The sequence below is a fragment of the Pelophylax lessonae genome (genome assembly GCF_965119305.1).
Source record: "Pelophylax lessonae genome assembly, chromosome: 5".
NCBI classification, from domain to species: Eukaryota; Metazoa; Chordata; class Amphibia; order Anura; family Ranidae; genus Pelophylax; species Pelophylax lessonae.
The window spans coordinates 81367742-81387803 of record NC_138772.1 but is presented as its reverse complement, the minus strand read 5'-3'; the positions used below and the strand labels follow the sequence as shown (position 1 = coordinate 81387803).

The following is a 20062-nucleotide window of genomic DNA, read 5'->3' as shown; positions in this document are numbered from 1 at the left end:
CGGGTTGTTAAACAGCCACTCCGATCTGAGCTGTCAGTTTTTTTTTCCGTTCAGCCCGCTGGGTTGAACAAAAAAAAACGCAGTGTGTACTAGGCTTAAGGACCAACTCGGAAAAAAACTACCATTTGTATGCAATATGCTTTCTGAGCTTGGGGGTTCCTGAGGCATGCTGGAGTTCTCTTAGCAAACCCAAGATCCATATATATATATATATATATATATATATATATATATATATATAGGCACCATATCTTATTATATCATACTGCCAGTTTATTTAATATTTTCTAATGACAGGCACACTTAATTCAGCCAAACATATCAGTGTCCTTTAATGGGGTCAATACAAAATGCATTTTGTTTTCTTATCATAATGAATGTTTTAGTATTAGAACTGGAAATACGACTAATAAAACTCAATACATTTGACTTGGAGTGAAGGTTAACTGAAAGATTTATGAAAAAAATTGTAAACGATAACTGCCTGACAGGTACATCTGTCTCTGTTTTAGGAAAACACAGAGGGCGTCTGTCCCAATGAGAAATATACTTGTTATCTTGACACCAGACTAATAGCTTGCCTTCTCCCCCTAAAACCTCATGTCTAGTCAAGTGTATTGGTTTAACATTACAACACTTTTCATTACTTCCCTGTCAAACCAGCAATATGAAATGTTTGAGAAGGTCTCCAGCAAGATTTATACCAGAATGTAGCTGCTCTGCTATGTAACTATTTCTTCTGAAAAAAATGTACAGTATATAGGATTCTAAATATAGACTTATATCTTTGATCTTTAGTAAAACTCCTGGGGCCAAGTCTGAGGACTTTAGCGAAAGTTCTACAGAGAGTGAAGAAGACGAGGAGCAGCCGGAACGGCGTCAGGAGGGTAGCACTGATCTGCCATCAGAGTACTGGCAAATCCAGAAACTGGTGAAATATTTAAAGGTAACTCTTATGTTAAAGTTTATGTCAAGAAAAACAATCTGCTGTACTAAAATCTGCTGTACCGAATATTGCATTTCTGCAATGCATGCACAATTTGCCATGTTTTATCAATGTAAAGACCCTGCACATAGGAAAAAAATACCTATTGATTTGCCAGAAATGCATTAAAGCGGAGTTCCACCCTGGATTTTTTTTTTTTTTTTTTAATACCCCCGGGACAGTCAGGGCTAGTGCATTCCACAATGGCTAGCCTCTGATCTGTCCCGGGTTGCACTTACCTGTTAGGACAAATACTTACCTTGCAAACGTCTTGTCCAGCGCTGCCATCTCAGATGTGGGCAGCTTGAAGCCAGCGAGATCCCCTTCGGCGTCTTCTTCCGCCTTCTTTGGTCCCACGATGCTCTGCGCCGGCCCCGACGTCACTTCCGGGTCGCGCGCGTCAACCCTCTACAGCTTCTGGGCATGCCCAGAAGCTGTTTAGAAGGGGATGACGCGCGCGACCCGGAACTGACGTTGGGGCCGGTGCAGGCGCAATGATTCCTGGGAGCTATGACGTTCAGCTCCCAGGAATCATTGCAGAGCCAGGAAGTGACGACGGGCCGCGGCCGAGGAAGAAGGAAGTAAGGTAAGTATTTTAAAAAAAAAAAAAATATGCGATTATCCATTTCTTTTTCAGGTGACCCGGAGCGAGAAGATGGAGGTAAGTATAAAAATAGGGTGGAACTCCACTTTAAGCTACTACATCATGTTGTAGGCTTAAAACACATGCCATTTTTGTGGACTTAGAGGTGTCAGCCCTACCCAGTTGTCTTTTGCAAAAATATTCAAACCCCCCCCCCCCCATCCTATGTTATAATACAGAGACTAGTTATGCTGTAGTCCTAGAGTATAACTAGGAGGGCTAATTAAACTCTTTAAGATAACACAAGAAGAGAAAAAAATTGTTACCCCTGCTCTACTGCTAATGTAGAAGCCCATGAGCTGTAATCCGGTGCTCTAGCCAGGGCGTTAAGGTCCTATAGGTAAAATTCTTGATTCAAGACAGCTGGCAACTCGGATGCTCCGAAATAAAAGTACTCTATTTGTTACATGGGTACACAGGTACAGGCTATATGCTGACACGTTTTCGGCTATAGAGCTTTGATAAAAGCTCTATAGCCGAAACGCGTCAATATATAGGCTGTACCTGTGTACCCATGTAACAAATAAAGTACTTTAATTTAAGAGCATCTGAGTTGCCAGCCTTCCTTATTCAAGGATAACACAAAAAGGTGCGAAGGACACAGGAGATTGTATTTCTGGCACAAGCAAATGTTTTTTTGGGGGGGTTTTTTTTGCACTTATCCAACAAATAAATAGTAAAACACTTCTCGTTGTATATTAAACAGAAGAAAAGAGAGTAAATAAGAGCAGTTTATTGTTAGGGTTTACATACACCTTAAAGGAAATCTATGGTTACAGCATACACTTTCACTTTATCAATTAGAATTGTAATAACAATGCAGACAATGGTTATATTTGACAATCCAATAAACTGTAAACTTAAAATTTATTTTCATGTTGTGAGTTCTGGCTGACTGCTGGCCATTGCTTTTCACAACTTCCTGGATTTCCTGCATGCTCTTCGGCTTTTCCTCTGCTGTTTACTTTCCTTTTCTAAGCACTACATATCCCATGGTACCTTGCTGTCTGCAAACAGTGAATCCTGTCCTGACTCCGCCTCCTGAAACTCCTTCTCTCAGCACCTCTGTAGTTCAGAAGGCAGGCTCTGTGAAATGTGTGACACAGCAGTGCCTACTCTCAGGGCATAGCGACTACGTGTCACAGAATTCAAGGAAGTAAATGTATGTGGATAAGTAAATGTAATGTATAAGTAAATGTATGTGGATCTTCACAAAGTAAGTTTACAAACTTTAAAATTGTTCAGATGAACCACTTCTGGACCGAGCCCATTTCTGACAGATGTTGTTTACAAGTTAAATCAGTATTTTTTTTCTAGAAAATTACTTAGAACCCCCAAACATTATATATATATTTTTAGCAAAGACTCTGGAGAATACAATGGCGGTCGTTGCAATATTTTTTGTCATGCGGTATTTGTGCAGCGGTCTTTCAAACGCCATTTTTTGGGAAAAAATAAATTTCACTGTATTTTAAAAAAAACAAATCAGTAAAGTTAGCCCATTTTTGTTTATATTGTGAAAGATGATGTCACGCTGAGTAAATAGATACCTAACATGTTACCATTTAAAATTGTGCACACCCGCGTAATAGCGACAGACTACGGTCGATAGAAATCTCCATAGTCGATGTTTTAAAATGTTTTAATTATTACCAGCTTAGAGTTACAGAGTAGCTCTTTTTTTTTAATTATTGCTCTCGCTCTGGCGATCGCGACGATACCTCAGTTGTGTGGTTTGAACAGCGATTTCATTTACGGGCGTGCCTTCTATATACATTTTCTTTCATGCGGGAGCTCACAGCGACGGAGGCACTTTAACATTTTTTTTTTCCTATTTATTTTATTTCATTTTAGTATTTTAGCACAGTTTTTTAAAAAAAAATCTGATCACTTTAATTGCTGTCTCAAGCAATGTAAACATCCCCTTGTGACAGCAATAGGCAGTGACAGGTACTCTTTATGGAGGGGTCGGGGGTCTAAAAGACTCTAGACCCCTCCACTGCACTTCAATGTATTCAAAATGCTGAAAACTGCTTTTTTGAATACTGTCACTTTTTAAAGTCAGCGCCTTTAGCCACCGAGTAACCCGGACGTGACGTCGTGGATGCCGCTTCCGGGTTACATCATCGGAGACCCGATCAAAGCCAAATCTGGCTTTGTTCAGGACTCCAACCAGCCGGCAGAGGTGCCGGCTGGTTGCGGGAGACCCGGGCAGAGCCACGGAAGGCGGCAGGGGGGGGGCGTCCCCTCCCGCTTGCTGGGGTAATGACCGAGCAGCTCCCGCATCGGCCGTTACCACCTGAAAGCCGACCACTGGCTCTAAAAAATGGTACTGGGATGATGCCTCTAGCTGCAAGCATCACCCCAGTACAACCACTTCTTGCAGCTGACGTAGAGCTACGTCAATTTGCGGGAAGTGGTTAATAGGAGTAGGCTGGAAATAATTGAAAGACAACAAAGAAACAATATATAATTGTACATTTTTGGCCTTAGATATCCTTAGCTATAGGATGTCGGTGTCAGCTAAACCTGAGTGTGCGCATGTGTGTTTGTGTTTGTGTCACTACCATTTTCCATATCCCTGTACATTGTGTTTGCTAAGAAGCACATCTAAAAGTTGTATGGATTTATCTACATTCCCAGATGACACCACCAAATGTGGAAGGGAATTCCACGTCCTTATTGCTCTAACAGTAAAGAACCCCTTATGCAGTTTAAGACTAAAATGCTTTTAATCCAACTTCACTGTGTGGCTGCGTGTCCTCTTTATTCAAACATACCAACTATGTAAATATCTAACAAGTACATTGTGGATGTTTCACAACATTAGACACTACAGGAAGTCTATCTCCAATCCTTTTTTATCCTTTCTGGTAGGATTGTAGTGATAAAAAAGAATCAGCTCGGCACCAAGGAAGCATAGGCTGAAAATGTTAGCAAATGTGAGCAAATATGGTCACTCCCATGTACATACAGTATATAATTACATACTATTCAAGATACAAAAATGTTTAAAACATTTCCACACATTGATACGTTTATGTACATGAAGCTAATCACTTTTAGATGCATATCTAAAAATTACAAATGTTGCAGTTTGCTTTAAATACAAAGGACCAGCTGTACTGTTCTTTATTTAAAGATAATGGCTAATTCAAAAGGATGTCTGTGTCAATGACGAACATATTTAATATTGGAATTTGGATTTAATTTAAATTTCATTTAGGGAATTGGTAGTGAAAAATACATTTTAGACTTTATTGGGTTTTTCTACCAATAAGTGTAAAGGAGCAAGTGATAATTTTTACATGTATCCAGAATTGTAGGAGGTTTTATTTGAGTTTGGATTTCTGTGAAAACATTAATATAAATTGATGTATTACATTTTTATGACTTGGAAGAACTGGAAAGTTGGAAAAGAACATATCCTAATTTACATTTTCTTCTGCTCACACTTTGTTTTGACATTGCTAGCAGCACTCATTAAAATACCACAAAAAATACAGCCCAGAGTCAGGGAAGCAGAATGATGAACACAGAAAGATATAATAGACCGTGTTTATCAAGAGCTAAAATTCAAAGAGCACTGATCTGTATCACAGAAATAAAGATAATCTTTCATTTGTCACAATCTAACTGATAACAAGTAAAATCTGAATCTACTCGGGCTATTTGTTAGCACTGATCTTTACACTGAGCTTATACTTACCGTCCACCTACCCCTTAAAGGCATTGTTCATTTTCAAATGTTTTTATTATTTTAGCTAGGTATTATTGTAGTTATATTTCTATGTTGTTTGCCGTAACCTCTAATAACCACTTAAGGACCGAGCCAATTCTGACACATGTTGTGTGCAAGTTAAAATCAGTATTTTTTGCTAGAAAATTACTTAAAACCCCTGAACATAACGATCGAGCGGCTCCTGAGCCGCATCGGTCATTACCGCCTGAAAGCTGACCGCGGGCTCTAAACATCGTACCGGGATGATGCCTCTAGCTGCAGGCATCACCCCTTTACAGCCACTTATTGCAGCCGATGTGGGCTATGTCGATTTGCGGTAAGTGGATAATAGGTTCACACATTGCTGCTGCAGTTTGTAGTCTCATGGCTGAGTGATTCCCCTATGTCCATGTATTCATTCACCTAGCTTGTCTCTACTCACTAAAGGGACAGGCAACTTCTTGTTCTAGATCACAGGTGTCAAACACAAGGCCGGGGGGCTGAATCCAGCCCTCCAGGCCATTTCATGTGGCCCTTACAGCTCTCTTGCAGCTGCGGTAATCCCCTTGTTTCTGTCCCCACCTTGTCCCAGCAGTCAGCAGCAGAAAGGAGGACAGAACTCCTCCTCCAGGTCCTGTGCTTCTTTGTGCAGGTGCAGTGAGGCTTGTCTCTGCCCCCCCCCCCTCCCCAACTCTGCAGTCAGAGGAGGACATAAATCCTCCTAAATATCCTTCAACTCTCTGTGCATCTACAGCACCCCCTTGTCCCCATCTTCCCCTGGTCTCAGCATTCAGCAGACCCCAGCAGCTGACTCCAGTCAGTCTGGTCCTCCTCCAGACCCTGCACTTTCTGCTTCCCAGCTCCACCCCTAGCTTCTTCCTGATTGCAGCACAATATAAGGGGGTGCACTGTAATGTAAGGTATGGTGGGGGACTCCTGACCTCTGACAGTGGGGGGGGGACTCGATATCTGATGGGGGGGGTGCTCTGGACATCTAGTTTTACAGATACAACTAGCCCTTTGAGAGCAATCATAAAGCTGAAGCGGCCCGCAATTAAATTGACTTTGACACCCCTGTTCTAGATTATGCAGCATCTAAAGCATGCCTTGCCAATTCCTCTGTGTTTTGTCACAAATGTGGGATTTCTAATGTGATAGAAACACATCTAATCCAGCATGGTCATCTCGCTATGAATGCTCTGCCTGCTTGTGTCTGTATCAGATCTAATTACTGCACCTTTACCAGTGCTAGACTGTGGGACCCTGGGATTGTGGGATATGTAGTTTCGTCACAGGAAGTGTCAGAGAGAGGTCAGAGTGCCAAGCTGCATGCCTCATGTTTAAACACAGACAGAAACCTCTGAAACAGGAATGTGAAGTTTTACGCTACTATACGCTGTGTGTACAGGGCAAGAAATGGTGCCATAAAGCTACATCTTTCAATCAAATGATCAATACACATTAATCATGTAGCTTAAAAACACAAGATGCAGGTGGGTAGGTTTATAATACCTTTAAAATACATGGCTATTTCCCCCTTTGCTATTCCTGCACTCCATAGCTCTTTTGATAATCAGTGCAAACTGACTGATGAGCTGGGATACTTAGATATGGGTGAGATGACCTGTGACAGTCATTACAATGCAGTCAGGGGAAGGGTTTCCAAATTCAGTACATTTATAAAGTGCCTAATATACTGGCTAGCCCAAATAATGGTTGGATGACAAGGAAATCAATATTCTGTTCCATTTTATTGATTGCATATGCATATCATTTCTTATGTGCAATGTAGTCAGTAAATGCACAACATTTTTTGTACTTCCCCCTATTTAACCCCTTATCGATAGCCTTACGCTTATATGAGGTTTCACAGAAGAGGGTCTTTATCAATGGGGTTGCATATATACATAGATTTGTTTGTGCTGGAAATGCACTCTTACCAAGAGTCCTGGGTCTTGTACTAACCATCAGGATTTAGGAGGCCTGGTTCCCATTTACCTGATCACTGTGATAGCCTCTGATTGGCTATCACAGTGGTTGAAAAAGTAGGTTTTTTGGATCTTACATTGGAAATGAGGTAGTCGTTTCTGCCACCATCCCGAGAAGATAGTTTGTAGGTTGTGGTGCCTCAAGTCAGGTATGGGATTTTAAGGGCAGGAGTAAGAGAGGTAGGCAATAATAGTGCAAAATAGGTAAAATTTATTTACATGTAAATAAATTTTACCTATTTTGCACTATTATTGCCTACCTCTCTTACTCCTGCCCTTTAAATCCCATACCTGACTTGAGGCACCACAACCTACAAACTGGCTATCACAGTGATAAGTCACTGTACTGGCCGTCCTTGTGTGTGTTTTCTCCTCTTGAATGGAGAAAAAGATGCATTGTATATTTTTCTCCTTGCTAAAGGAGAAAAATGTGAATAAAGAACAGTATGTGAAAAAAAAGAAAGAAAAAAAATAGCTAGATCAGAGTTTGATCTAGGTCAGTATCAGGGTTAGAGTTAGGATCAAGGTCATTGTCAAAGGTTGGAGTCAAAGGTCAGGATCTGTGTGTTTTTAGGTAGGATTAGAAAAAAGCAAAATGTACACTATTGTTTAGGGCCTTACTATGGGTACAGACAACAAATAAGATATTCATATACGGTATCGCTGCGATTGTCAGGGTTGTTCTTTGGTGGTAAGTCATGGTGAGAAATAAGCAAAAAATAAAACAGCTAAATTAAAAAAAAAAAAAGCTTTAACTATTTTGTGCCAGTTTTCCTTCAATGAAAAAATCAGGAAAAATCTATTATCATTTATCACCAAATGAAAGCTTAATTTGTCCTGAAAAAAACAAGGTATAATTCACCTGGATACACCAAGTAGGTAAGTTTTACTAACACATGTCAAATTTGCAAAACTTAGCCTGTCTTCCTACTACAGGCTGCTTGTAGAAAACTACAGATGGCAAAATCAAACCAGGTTCTTTGTCTAGGGAGAGAGGGCGGTCTTTAGTAGAAGAAACTCCTGCAAAAAGGCAAATGATTTCTTTCATACTGGATTAATGCACAGTTTTGGAGGCCATACACAAAGGAGGACCATGGTTAAAGAATGTACATCATTCTTGTATTTGGGCAATACTCATCTAGCCCGGATTTCAGCTTTAACAAATATGGTGACATGGTGTGAATACTAAACTGCAGTTGGTTCATGTCTTCCCCAGGAGAGTGGCTTTGGTCAAGACCAAGTGGAAATATTTAAGAAATTATTTAAAAAAAATGTAAGAACAAGTTAACATTTTGTGATTATTCTTTAGAGTAAAATGGGGCCGCTTAAATTTTTTGTCACTTACTAAATGCCAATAAGTTCCTAAGAAGATACGATAGTCAGTTTAAATATTTTAAAGAATAACACAATCGAGAAATAGTAACCTGTGGCTTTTGATTTTCTGGAAACACAATTCTTGGCTTTGCCTGCCACCCTTTGAAAGTACAGAATTGTGCCTTTTAGCCATGCTTAGAAATAACAATGTCTGACTAATCATTTACACCAAAGTGTTCTTTATTCCATAAATCATCTTCTTATTGTAAACAGTAGGAACATATTTCACAGAACAGTGCAAGAGATTTACTTTTTCATTGAGCTGAAGTTTGGAGACAAAACTTTAGACTTTGCTAAATGAGACAAGACAAACATTGATATTAATAGAGTAAATTTCCTTCGTCTGGTGGACATAGTTGAGGCAGGTTATATGGTATCTGGAACTAATTATTGAACAAAACTGTTTGCCATTTGCAATTATATTCACTATGGAAGAGACTGTCAGGTACACTCTAGTATTATTGTTTTTGGTCGGATTGTAAGAGGCTACTTTAAACTGCACAAGTATAAAGAAACAAATGGTCTGCATCTGTTACTTTGTGATGGAACTTTAGGAAATTAGGGCGTACATTTGCACATCAATGATAATATTCCCAGATACAAAATATCTGCCGTGTGCCGCAGTATTAAATTAGTTCTGCAACATCTCCAGATGACTTTTGTGCCAGAGAAGCCTGCATAGAAACCACACAAACTTGTGTAGTTGGCATTACCTACAAGGCTTTTGTTTCCTTCAAACTCTCTTCCTGGAGAGAGGAAGAGATAAATAGGAGAGTAGGGAATCAATTGCAGAGAGAGAGAGAAGGGATCCTGATTTTCCCAATAATTATTTAAAGTGAATGTAAAACTAGGACATGAAATATGAAAAAGCATATTCCTCTATAGTGTGTACTTGTCTCAATCAAGTACACTAAGTGTAATTTCTGTCTGTTGCTTTGCTCTTCTGCTAGCAGCATGAGTCGCTTCTGACAAGTTTTCTGGACAACAAGAGAAAAAAAAGTGACAGGGGAGGAACCTCCAGCTCATTGACAGCCTCAGCTCTACTCCTGTGTGCTGTGTGAAGGAGTGTGTCTCTTTCCTCCAATCATCTTTCAGAGCTCTCCTTACTGAGCACTGCAGAGTATAACTTCAGCTGTCCTCCTCTTTTTTTCTGAACTCTCATACAAGCTTTATAAATTCTGAACTTTGGATGGATGTAGAAAAGACTGCAGATAGACATGTACAACTTATGTAGAAGGATTTATTTCATTTCTGTGTATCGCCTAAAGACAGTCACTTCATTAGGTATATGTAAGGGTTTACAACCACTTTACAATCACTTTTTGAATAAATATTGGGAATCTTTTTATGGGCTAATGCTTGTCAAAGACATCGTTTAAACACAAATTCCTGCATTTGAATTGCAAACATCACAATTGACAAGAAGAAAAGTCCAGTGGGGCATCCTACGAAAGGTAGCTCCCAGTTCTTGAAGTGGGAGGAACCTCCTTCTCAAGGTGACTTTCCAGTTTGCCCAATGCGGCAATGTGTTTGATTTACTTCAGTTTAACACTTTGAAATGGGAAGAATCCTTTCAGCATATTGATAAGGTACAGGAAGGTCCCATCTATTCACAGTTTCTTTATTTTCAGACTGATTTTAAATGCACCTGTTCTAATATTTGATGTTATCTAGGTTGACTTATATGTCACCACACATAATTAGAGATGGGAAATATGTCTTATACCCTCTCTAATCTTTTATTTATATGACACATTGTTTTATTTGTACACTAGGGGGAGTTTGTACTTATGTGTCCACCCCGCAATGTTTTGTACACTTTCTCTTAAAATAAAATAAAAATTATTCAAAAGGAAGAGAATGCTTCGTTTGAGCTACGTTACATGCAGTTGAATTGTATTTCATTAGGACAGGCTTTTCAAAGCAACTCAGCACAAAACAGGTCAAACACAGCCTCTGGACTGTTATCTGTACTGCTCAAGGGTTTTCTTTGGTTTTTGGATAGAGTAGGAAAGAGTTAAACCAAGTTATACTTTGCTGTCTGTGTACCATTCTGGTAATTTCCCTGCTCTTCCAGTTCAGCAATGCAACAGAATAGGAATTTCTGTATAAGACAGTTGTCCCCGGAAAACAGATGTCTCCATTGAAACATTTTCTAATACCTCTTGGTCTGGGTTCAACTTCAAAACTTTGGTTTTTCTCTTACATACTTTCCCAGTGACAAGGATTACCAGAGAAATTAGAAAGATGAGTCTCTCCAATGGGGACACAGACATAAATAAAAACTTGATTGTGGGACTAATCCTTCCATACTTTATTCAAAATGAAAAAAGTTTTTGGCAAGAGATACACTTTAAATCACTGGGATACTTCTTGGAGACATTTTGGCTGTTTGTGGTTTAATATTCATAAGCACTGGGCTATTTTTAGAATCTGGCAACTTCAAAAGAGAAGAGAATTATGCCTACCAGTAGCTGACTCATCTAAAATTGAGGGCCATTTTTTTTTTTCTGGCTAACGGAACATATGTCACATTTCGATTACCCCAAAATGTCATTATTTTACATGAGAGCTTATTCCATTCTGCACATTCGGTGCACACAGGGTATTGTATGATATTTTGTATCTATGTGTCTTTTGTATGTTACTGCATTTTAGGATGAGCCTTTAATGCATGACTATTTCTATACCTTGTAATATAATGGCTCGTTTCCACTGAGCTTTCTGGTACGGTTTGGTTCGGTACGGTACGCTATTTATGCCATTTCCATTATGAATGGTACCCTAATTTCGAACCATACCGTACCACTTTTTTGGTACTCTTTCGTTGGGGTACCAAGCACATTAGTACAATACCAACAGGGTGGAGCTACACTCTGCAGAACTTTGATTGGTTGACAGAGAATTCTCTATCACAGCTTTCCTGCTACACTATGCCTATCATGAAAGGGTACTATTGGCAGTGGAAACGCAATGTGTACTGTACCGAACCGTACCGAACCGTACCGTACTGAACCGAACCGTACCGTACCGTACCACTCAGTGGAAACGAGGCTTTTAAGGCTGATATTTTTTTTTACCTAAAATAAAACAAAAAGGTTTATACTTACCTGCTGTGTGCAAGGATATTGTACAGAGTAGCCCCTTACCTCCTGTTCTGAGGTCCCCCGCTGACACTGTTCGCTCCTCCTGTGTGCTATGGGAGCACTTCCTGTTATGGGGTGACTACTAGCTCCCAGTTTTGCTCCTGCATAGTTTTTAGTCACTCTCTCACATGCAATCCTGATGAAAACCTGATAGAAAAGTGGCTTTTTCTACTTTGTGACCACATAAAAAACCATCCATGAACAGTGTTGTTTACATGCCACTGGAGGGAGTGTATGTAGACCAGAAGTGGCTACAAAGAGGCTGCTGGATATAAGCAGCACTGAGATGAAGAAAAGGGAGAAAATAGTGTCTTCATGAAAAACATTAATGGCACTATGTTTTAGCAGACTAATATAATTCTTTAAGGGTTTACATCTACTTTTAATAACTATGCAGGGGTTGATTTCAGGAAGTATTTACCCTTTTCATGCCAACATGTTTCCATAGTGAAAGCCTCCCTTCACTGTTCCTAGCTGTCAATATTTGGTGTTGGTTTTGGTTATTCTCCAACGATCAGACAGGCCAGAACACTGGACAACGTATGGGAGGAGATTGTGATTGTGATGTATCTAAAAACCGGAGCTGCATGAGTATGAATAAATAAGTGGCATCCATATCACTCCACCAGAAACAAAACCCAACTACTAGTTTTGGGCAAACATCATCTTTCAAACCACTCTCACAGTCACTGGCAATCATCACATTTATAGATACTGAGAAATAGCAAATATTGGTATGATCTTCCAGCCTGGGTTTGGCAGGTCACTCTGGATGTTGTTGTTCTCAAGAAGCTGGAGAATTGTAGATGATGTAACTTTTTGTAAAGAAGGGTGTCTTCTGTTTTCTACATACTGACCTCAAGCCTAACCTCAGATTCAGACTCTTAATATATATATATATATATTTTTTGTTACCTTTAAGAATGACAAATTAATTGAAAATCAGACTGTCTGCATTTGTCATGTTGTGATAAGTTGCTTTAAATAACCCAGCTTCCAAAATTTTCAAAGTGAAAACATAACTTAAGCATTTGGCCATGCTTGTGAAAATGGAAGCCAATATACCTAACAAGTGTCATGTGTAGCTGGAAAGAGATAGTGCCATACCACAGGCAATCAGGCAATCTGTATTGATGAACTGTTATATCAGCTCACACATGCTTTTAATTATTTGCTGAAGAATAACTAAAGCACACTTGCCCAAGCTAACAAAAGGATTTGGCTTGTGCAGAGCTGGAAAAAAAGTGTTCATGATATATGAAGTTAAATGTTAAGAACTACCCTGGAGTAGAGGCATTGTTAGCTGTTTTCATAAGTCTGAAACGTACTGTTACCATTTAATTTACATGCAAGGGATCTGACCAGAGGACAAAGCTACCTAGTTTTCTTTCTTGTTCATTAAGAGACACAGGATTCAGAGACAATTGGGTTATACTGCCACCTACAAAACATGTTTTAAATATATATTTCTATATTTCCTATTCAATTGATTCATTTTAGTTTTAGCACTGCACTAATTTCCTATCATTTTTTAAACATTAAACATTGACAAACATAGCCATGCTTTTTTTCCTGTCATTCAGCATTAGGTAACATCTTTCATGGGTATTTTCATCTTTGCTGTTCGTCTACAGTGACCCAGTCACCTCCAGCGCCATCCAAACCTTTTTCTGCTACCAAGCTGGTTTGTACCCAAAGCTTAATAAAGAAATAGGGGCAAAGTATGGGTCACAGGAGTGTACTTATTTCTGCACTCCTGTGACCCAGATACATCTGAGGGCTAAAGTCAGCTGGTGGCTGATGTCACTGAGCCAGTCCAGGCTCTGCAGGTATCCTAACAATAATGTTAGGATCCACCCAGATGCTTGTCTATTGGCTGGCTCAGTCTCTCAGCACTCTGCTAAAAGCCTGACCCAGTCGCTCCTGCCACCTCCCCCTCCATAGCCCTGTGCTCCAGTGAGTGCTTAAAGGGCAGAGCAGAGAGGCAGTGACTGACAGTCACCACTCTCTGCTCAGTGAAGGCCAAGGCTGAGCGATCAGCTGTCATTTGATAGCTTAGTTCTTGGTCTTAGAGCTAGTGGGGGACAGCTGCAGCATCAGACCAATGTTGCAGCCACATACGGTAGGTGAGTATACAGTGAATCTGTAAAGTATCCATAGCACTTCACATTTTCCACATTTTTTTATGTAACACCCTTATTCCAAAATGGATGAAGTTCGTTTTTTTCCTAAAAATTCTACAAACAATACCCCATTAAAACAGCATGAAAGAAGTTTGTTTGAAATCTTTGCAAATTTATTAAAAATAAAAAGTGAAAAAAATCTCATGTACATAAGTATTTACAGCCTTTGTTCAATACAGTAAAACCTTGGTATGCAAGCATAATTCGTTCTGGAAACATGCTTGTAATCCAAAGCACTCTTATATCAAAGCAAATTTCCCCATAATAAATAATGGAAACTCAGATGATTCGTTCCACAAGTCCTTCAGTTTATAGTCTATATACAAAGATTATAGCAATGTGATAGGTTGTGTAACCATAAAATGTCCATCCACAATATGCAGCCTTCCCAAGGGGATTAGAAGCAAAATCTAGCAGAGCTACAGAATATAAGAGAGATGAGAGGCGCCTCTAAGTGTAGCAATATGGTTACATTTAATGAAGGTTCAACATTTAGCAACTCACATGGTTGATGATTAAAATAGGCACATCTAAGTATGCAGACATCCGGGGTAAAGCTGTCCACATAGACCATCTTCTGAACCACCAACTCTCACCACTGTCAGTCTGCAATCCTGACCGGGAAGAATAGCTTGCAGTAGAGTGATCTGAAAGTGAGGCTTTGAATCACTCGGGGAGTGCAGCGGGGAAGGGATGATGATGATGAAGATGGCTGTGCAGAGGACGGTCTATGTGGACAGCTTTACCCCGGATGCCTGCATTCTTAGATGTGCCTGTTTTAATCATCAATCATGTGAGTGGCTAAATATTGAACCTTTATTAAATGTAACCATATTGTTACACTTTAGAGGCTCCTCTCTTCTTTTTTATACATGACGCTACTTGTATATCAAGACATCGCTTGTATATCAAGTCAAAATTTATTTAAAAAATGTGCTTGTCTTGCAAAGCGCTCTCAAACCAAGTTACTCTCAAACCAAGGTTTTACTGTACTTTGTTGAAGCACCTTTGGCACCAATTACAGCCTCAAATCTTTTTGAGTATGATGCTACAAGCTTGGCACACCTATTTTTGGCAGTTTCTCCCATTTTTCTTTGCAGGGCCTCTCAAGCTCCATCAGGTTGGATGGGGAGCATCGGTGCACAGCCATTTTCAGATCTCTTCAGAGATGTTCATTCGGGTTCTTGTCTGGGCTCTGGCTGGGACACTCAAGGACATTTACAGAGTTGTCCCATGGCCACTCCTTTGTTATCTTGGCTGTGTGCTTAGGGTCATTGTCCTTTTGGAAGATGAACCTTTGTCCCAGTCTGAGATCCAGAGCGCTCTGGAGCTGGTTTTCATCAAGGATGCCTCTGTACATTGCTGCATTCATCTTTCCCTCGATCCTGACTAGTCTCCCAACTCCAGCCACTGAAATACATCCCCACAGCATGATGGATGGTATTTGCCAGGTGATGAGCGGTGCCTTGTTGCCTGCGGACATGACGCTTGCCATTCAGGCTAAAGAGTACAATCCTTGTTTCATCAGACCAGAGAATTTTATTTCTCATGATCCGAGAGTCCTTCAGGTGCCTTTTGGCAAACTCCAGGTGGGCTGTCATGTGCCTTTTACTGAGAAGTGGCTTCTGTCTGGCCACTCTGAAGAGATGGTGGTTCTTCTGGAAAGTTCTCCTCTCACCACAGAGAAACACTGAATCTCTGTCAGAGTGATCTTTGGGTTCTTGGTCAACTCCCTGACTAAGGCCCTTCTCCCCTGATCACTCAGTTTCTCCGGAAGGCCCACTCTAGAAAGAGTCCTGGTTGTTCGAAAGTTCTTCTATTTATGAATGGTGGAGACCACTGTGCAACTTGGGACATTCAATGAGGCAAAAATGTTGTGTACCCTTCCCCAGATCAGTGCCTCAATACAATCCTATCTAAGAGGTCTACAGACAATTCCTTGAACTTCAAGGCTTAATTTTACTCTGACACTGACATGCATTGAACTAAATTTACCACACGTGGACTCCAATCAAGTAGCAGAAACATCTCAAGGATGATTAGTGGAATCAGGATGTACATTAGCTCAATTTTGAGTGTCATGGCAAAGGCTGTGAATATTCATGTACATGTGATTTTTTTTCAATTTTTTTTTTTAATAAATTTGCAAAGATTTCACTTTGTCATTATAGTGCATTGTTTGTAGAATTGTGAGGAAAATAATGAATTGAATCTGTAAGAATATTTAATAATAAATATCTCGCGCTCGTACTTATGTCAGAATATTTATACTGCTCTGAATATAGCAGTGTATTTATTTATGGTTAATAAGCAAAGATCTGTGAAAAAGGAGAGTCTTCACCTATTACCATAAATCAATGTCGTGAATTCTTTTTAATTGATTAATTTCTTTTTAAAAGCATATACCAATCTTAGTGAGTACAGTCTACAGCGTGGAATATATATAAAAATATTTATTCTCAAGACATGCAAACACGATATATGATCAAACAAGAAATGACACAAAAAGATAACTCTACAGAAAAAATACTAACTTCAAATAATCAATGCAATGTGATGTTTAGCTCAATAATGAAAGTGAAAGTAAAACAAAGTGAAACTAAAACAAAGTGAAAGTGAAACCAAAGTAAAAGCAAGATTACCATTTCTTCCCAGGTATAGTATAAGCCATAAATTAATGTTCTATATAAACAGACTACAATGGTCTGCGAATCACATAGCCCAAAGTCATTCCACTGCAGAAGGAATGAGAATAAGCCATGCAAAACGGAAGACTTAAAATTGCAAATAATGCACTGAATCTGATATTAATAAAAATGTATAAAAACAAAAATCAGCTTTTTAGAGAAAAATATACCATGGCTTATACGGCTGGGATTGTAATCTCATTACCCTTAAATATGCAATATAAAACATATAAGGAAAGAATAAACAATTGTTGAATAAAATCAAATAATACAGCAAGGCATAATTACCACACTTAAGATGGTGTTACCAGAGTCCTAAGATGGATGCCAGTGAGGGAGGAGTTTCCTCCAAGTTTCAGATGAATGATGGACCAGGGGGTATGTCTGGATGAGTCTATTGAAAAATGTAATAGCGTGTGTGGTGTAAGTGTGAGGTGTGTTGTCAGTAGTGTAATGTGTGTGTCTCTCTCATCTGGGTTGGTCTTTTATATGGTAAGAACAAAGAGATATAAAAATTACCATAAGTAAAACCCAGAGGGATGAAACATTATCCCAATTGGTTGGGATATTCTATACCTAAACTAGTGAGGTCAGAGACACACCCCTTTTGATAATTAACCCCATACTTGGATAATAAAGTTAAATGATGATTTCTCTATATGTGAGATTAATCATAAAACACAACATAGAACTTTGTCCAGACTACCAGTACATACATAAATGTCCACCTGTATTTCCATTATTCATCTTGGCAAGTAATGCCATTTCAATAATTATATTATTTAACACAATATAATATTTTTATATTGGAATATCTCAAATTATCTCAAGACTGCACCTGGTATTTTGTCTCCAGAGGGCAGTATCGTATCGTTCATTAGATTTTGTATTTAACATAATTTGAAACAATTACCCATCATGTTCTTATCTGATGACCTCTCTGACCTCTGGCTAGTGAATAGCCATTACTTATTTGGATTCTGACATAACTGTCAGGCATCCAGACTAGGATAGGAAGATCTATAGTGTCATAAAAACTTACACCAGACCTACACACAAACTTCTCTGAAATGAGGTAATTAGTAACGAGATACACATGTCTTTACACTTATTAGAAAAGTATACTTATATATATATGTATATTATATATCTAATATTATATAAGTATCAAGTTCACACTTCTATATTAATAAGAATACAATGTATTATCGTTAATATACATCTTATATATGATGATGTTTTCTATAAAAACTTATATGGTTCATCTTTAAATGTCTGCTAGAAAATACTGGGGTATTGTCCATTGTTATATACTTATAGACAGACTGAGATATCCCCCCTTAACATAGCGTCAGACTGACTAAGTTTTATCTGATCGAGATGTCAAAAGGGATCTTATTTACGATTACATAGAAATACAAAGATCTCTGTTGAGACCATAGACCCTTTGTAAGCCTGTGAGAGACATTTTGTTTAACAAGTATATATGAACTTTGTTTCACCTTAAAAACAAGATGGACGCCATCCTGTTCAGAATCTCTTATATGCATAATATGAAATATACATGGCTTTTAAAATCATTTTTCTTTTTACCTATTATTATTTTAATCAACCCCCAATAACCCCGACAAATCCATTTTGAAATAAGGTTGTAACATAACAAAATGTGGAAAAGCGGAAGTGCTGTGAATACTTTCCGGATGCACTGTATATATTTTTTTTTTAATGTCCTGCACTTCTCCTTTAGCCTTGCACCCAGAACTATTGTACGTTTCTAGTTCAGGGTACAAACTGGTCAATGCAAATTATTTCCTTAACTAAATGCTGCACTGGCTCTAAGCACTGTATAAACTGCCTGTAGCTTCAGCTACATACAGTACACAGTGCTGGTTTCTGGCTGTGAGACAGAGCCTTCCTATCACATGCTCAAAAAAAGACGGAGTCAGTCTGAGCAGCGTTCAGCCATTCATAGGTAGCTTTGTATTCTGTGAGGCTGAGGTGGCCCAATGACATCAGGCTGTCTGACTCAGCCGATCATAGGAAGCTTTGTATTCATTCACGGAATACAAAGCTGCCTATGAATGGCTGAGTGCTGCTTAGACTGACTCTGTTTTGTTCCGGGTAAGGGTAGTGGAGGCTCTATCTCACAGAAGGAACCCAGCACTGTGTACTTTACACAGCTTAACCTACATACAGTTCATACAGTGCTTGGAGAGAGTGCAGCACTTACTGAAGGAAATAGTTTGTCTGGAACAGCTTGGTCCAAACTAACTATTTAAAGTGACAGGAAACATGAAGATCAGTTTTAAGAGAATGGACTAAGGCCATAAGAAGAGATCCATTTCCTTCCAAATCTCGTCTAGTATTTGTGGAGCGTTTTGAGCTCATTGCAGCAGTCCTAAGCTATTGCATTGGCCTGTTAGTAGACATTATCCCTCTTGTATACCGTATGAGTCTCCTGTCAGTAAACTTGTGTAGGGCTCTTGGGTTGAAATGCTGGGTTACAGAACAGACATGCCAAAAGCTATTGCTGTGCATGCTCTTCAAGTGATCTCTTTGGAGCTGCATTGAACACCTCAATTAAGCATGTCATTGGGGTAAAAGTACTAATTTGCATCCACAAAAGAAGCCTAGGTCTTATACAGAAAATACTTATACCCATACTGACGGCAAGAGTTCCTTATGTGTTTCCCAATCTTCAACCTTCAAAGCCAGACCCAAGCCAGATGCTTAATTTAATCTTGGACTTCCAAATCTCCTTCAGCTTGAAGGAGTGCCCCCCGCTTTCCAAAGATGGGAGGTGATTTCCAGGGACTGCTCCAAAAGAAATTGCGATGCTTAGCACCTTACTCCTGCGCTCAGAAACAATGCTCCCAGACCACTCCTGTCAAGGGACTCATACTTGGCATCCACAATGGCTAGGCCTTGCTGCCCTCTACAACTGGGGTAGTCGACATAACACTGCAAACAAAAACACAAAGAAAGGGTGCACCAGCCTAGCGCATTATCCTCAGTAAGGCTTTTATTTATAACAAATTAAAGGTGTCTACTCACAAACGGGTGATGTAAACCAACATATCAGATTCAAATGAGGGAGTCCATGATTATAGAGTCCACAGTCTTTTTTTAAATGACGGCTAATGCGTTTCGAGGCTTCGTCTCTTCCTCAGAGCCTGAGGACTCTATAATCATGGACTCCATCATTTGAATCGGATATGCTGGTTTACATCACCCATTTGTGAGTAGACACTTTTTAATTTTTTATAAATAAAAGCCTTACTGAGGATAATGTGCTAGGTTGGTGCGCCCTTTCTTTGTGTTTTTGTTTGCAGATT

At 39.3% G+C, this 20062-nt stretch overlaps 1 protein-coding gene across 1 annotated transcript in view; it reads left to right on the top strand.

The window, feature by feature from the left end:
- Window positions 1–20062, top strand: part of ODAD2 (outer dynein arm docking complex subunit 2) — a 215893-nt gene that overhangs the window by 48246 nt on the left and 147585 nt on the right. Inside the window, exon 10 of the mRNA XM_082259693.1 lies at window positions 799–946. Within this exon, the coding sequence (XP_082115819.1) occupies window positions 799–946 (148 nt within the window). The remainder of the gene's footprint in view (window positions 1–798; window positions 947–20062) is intronic.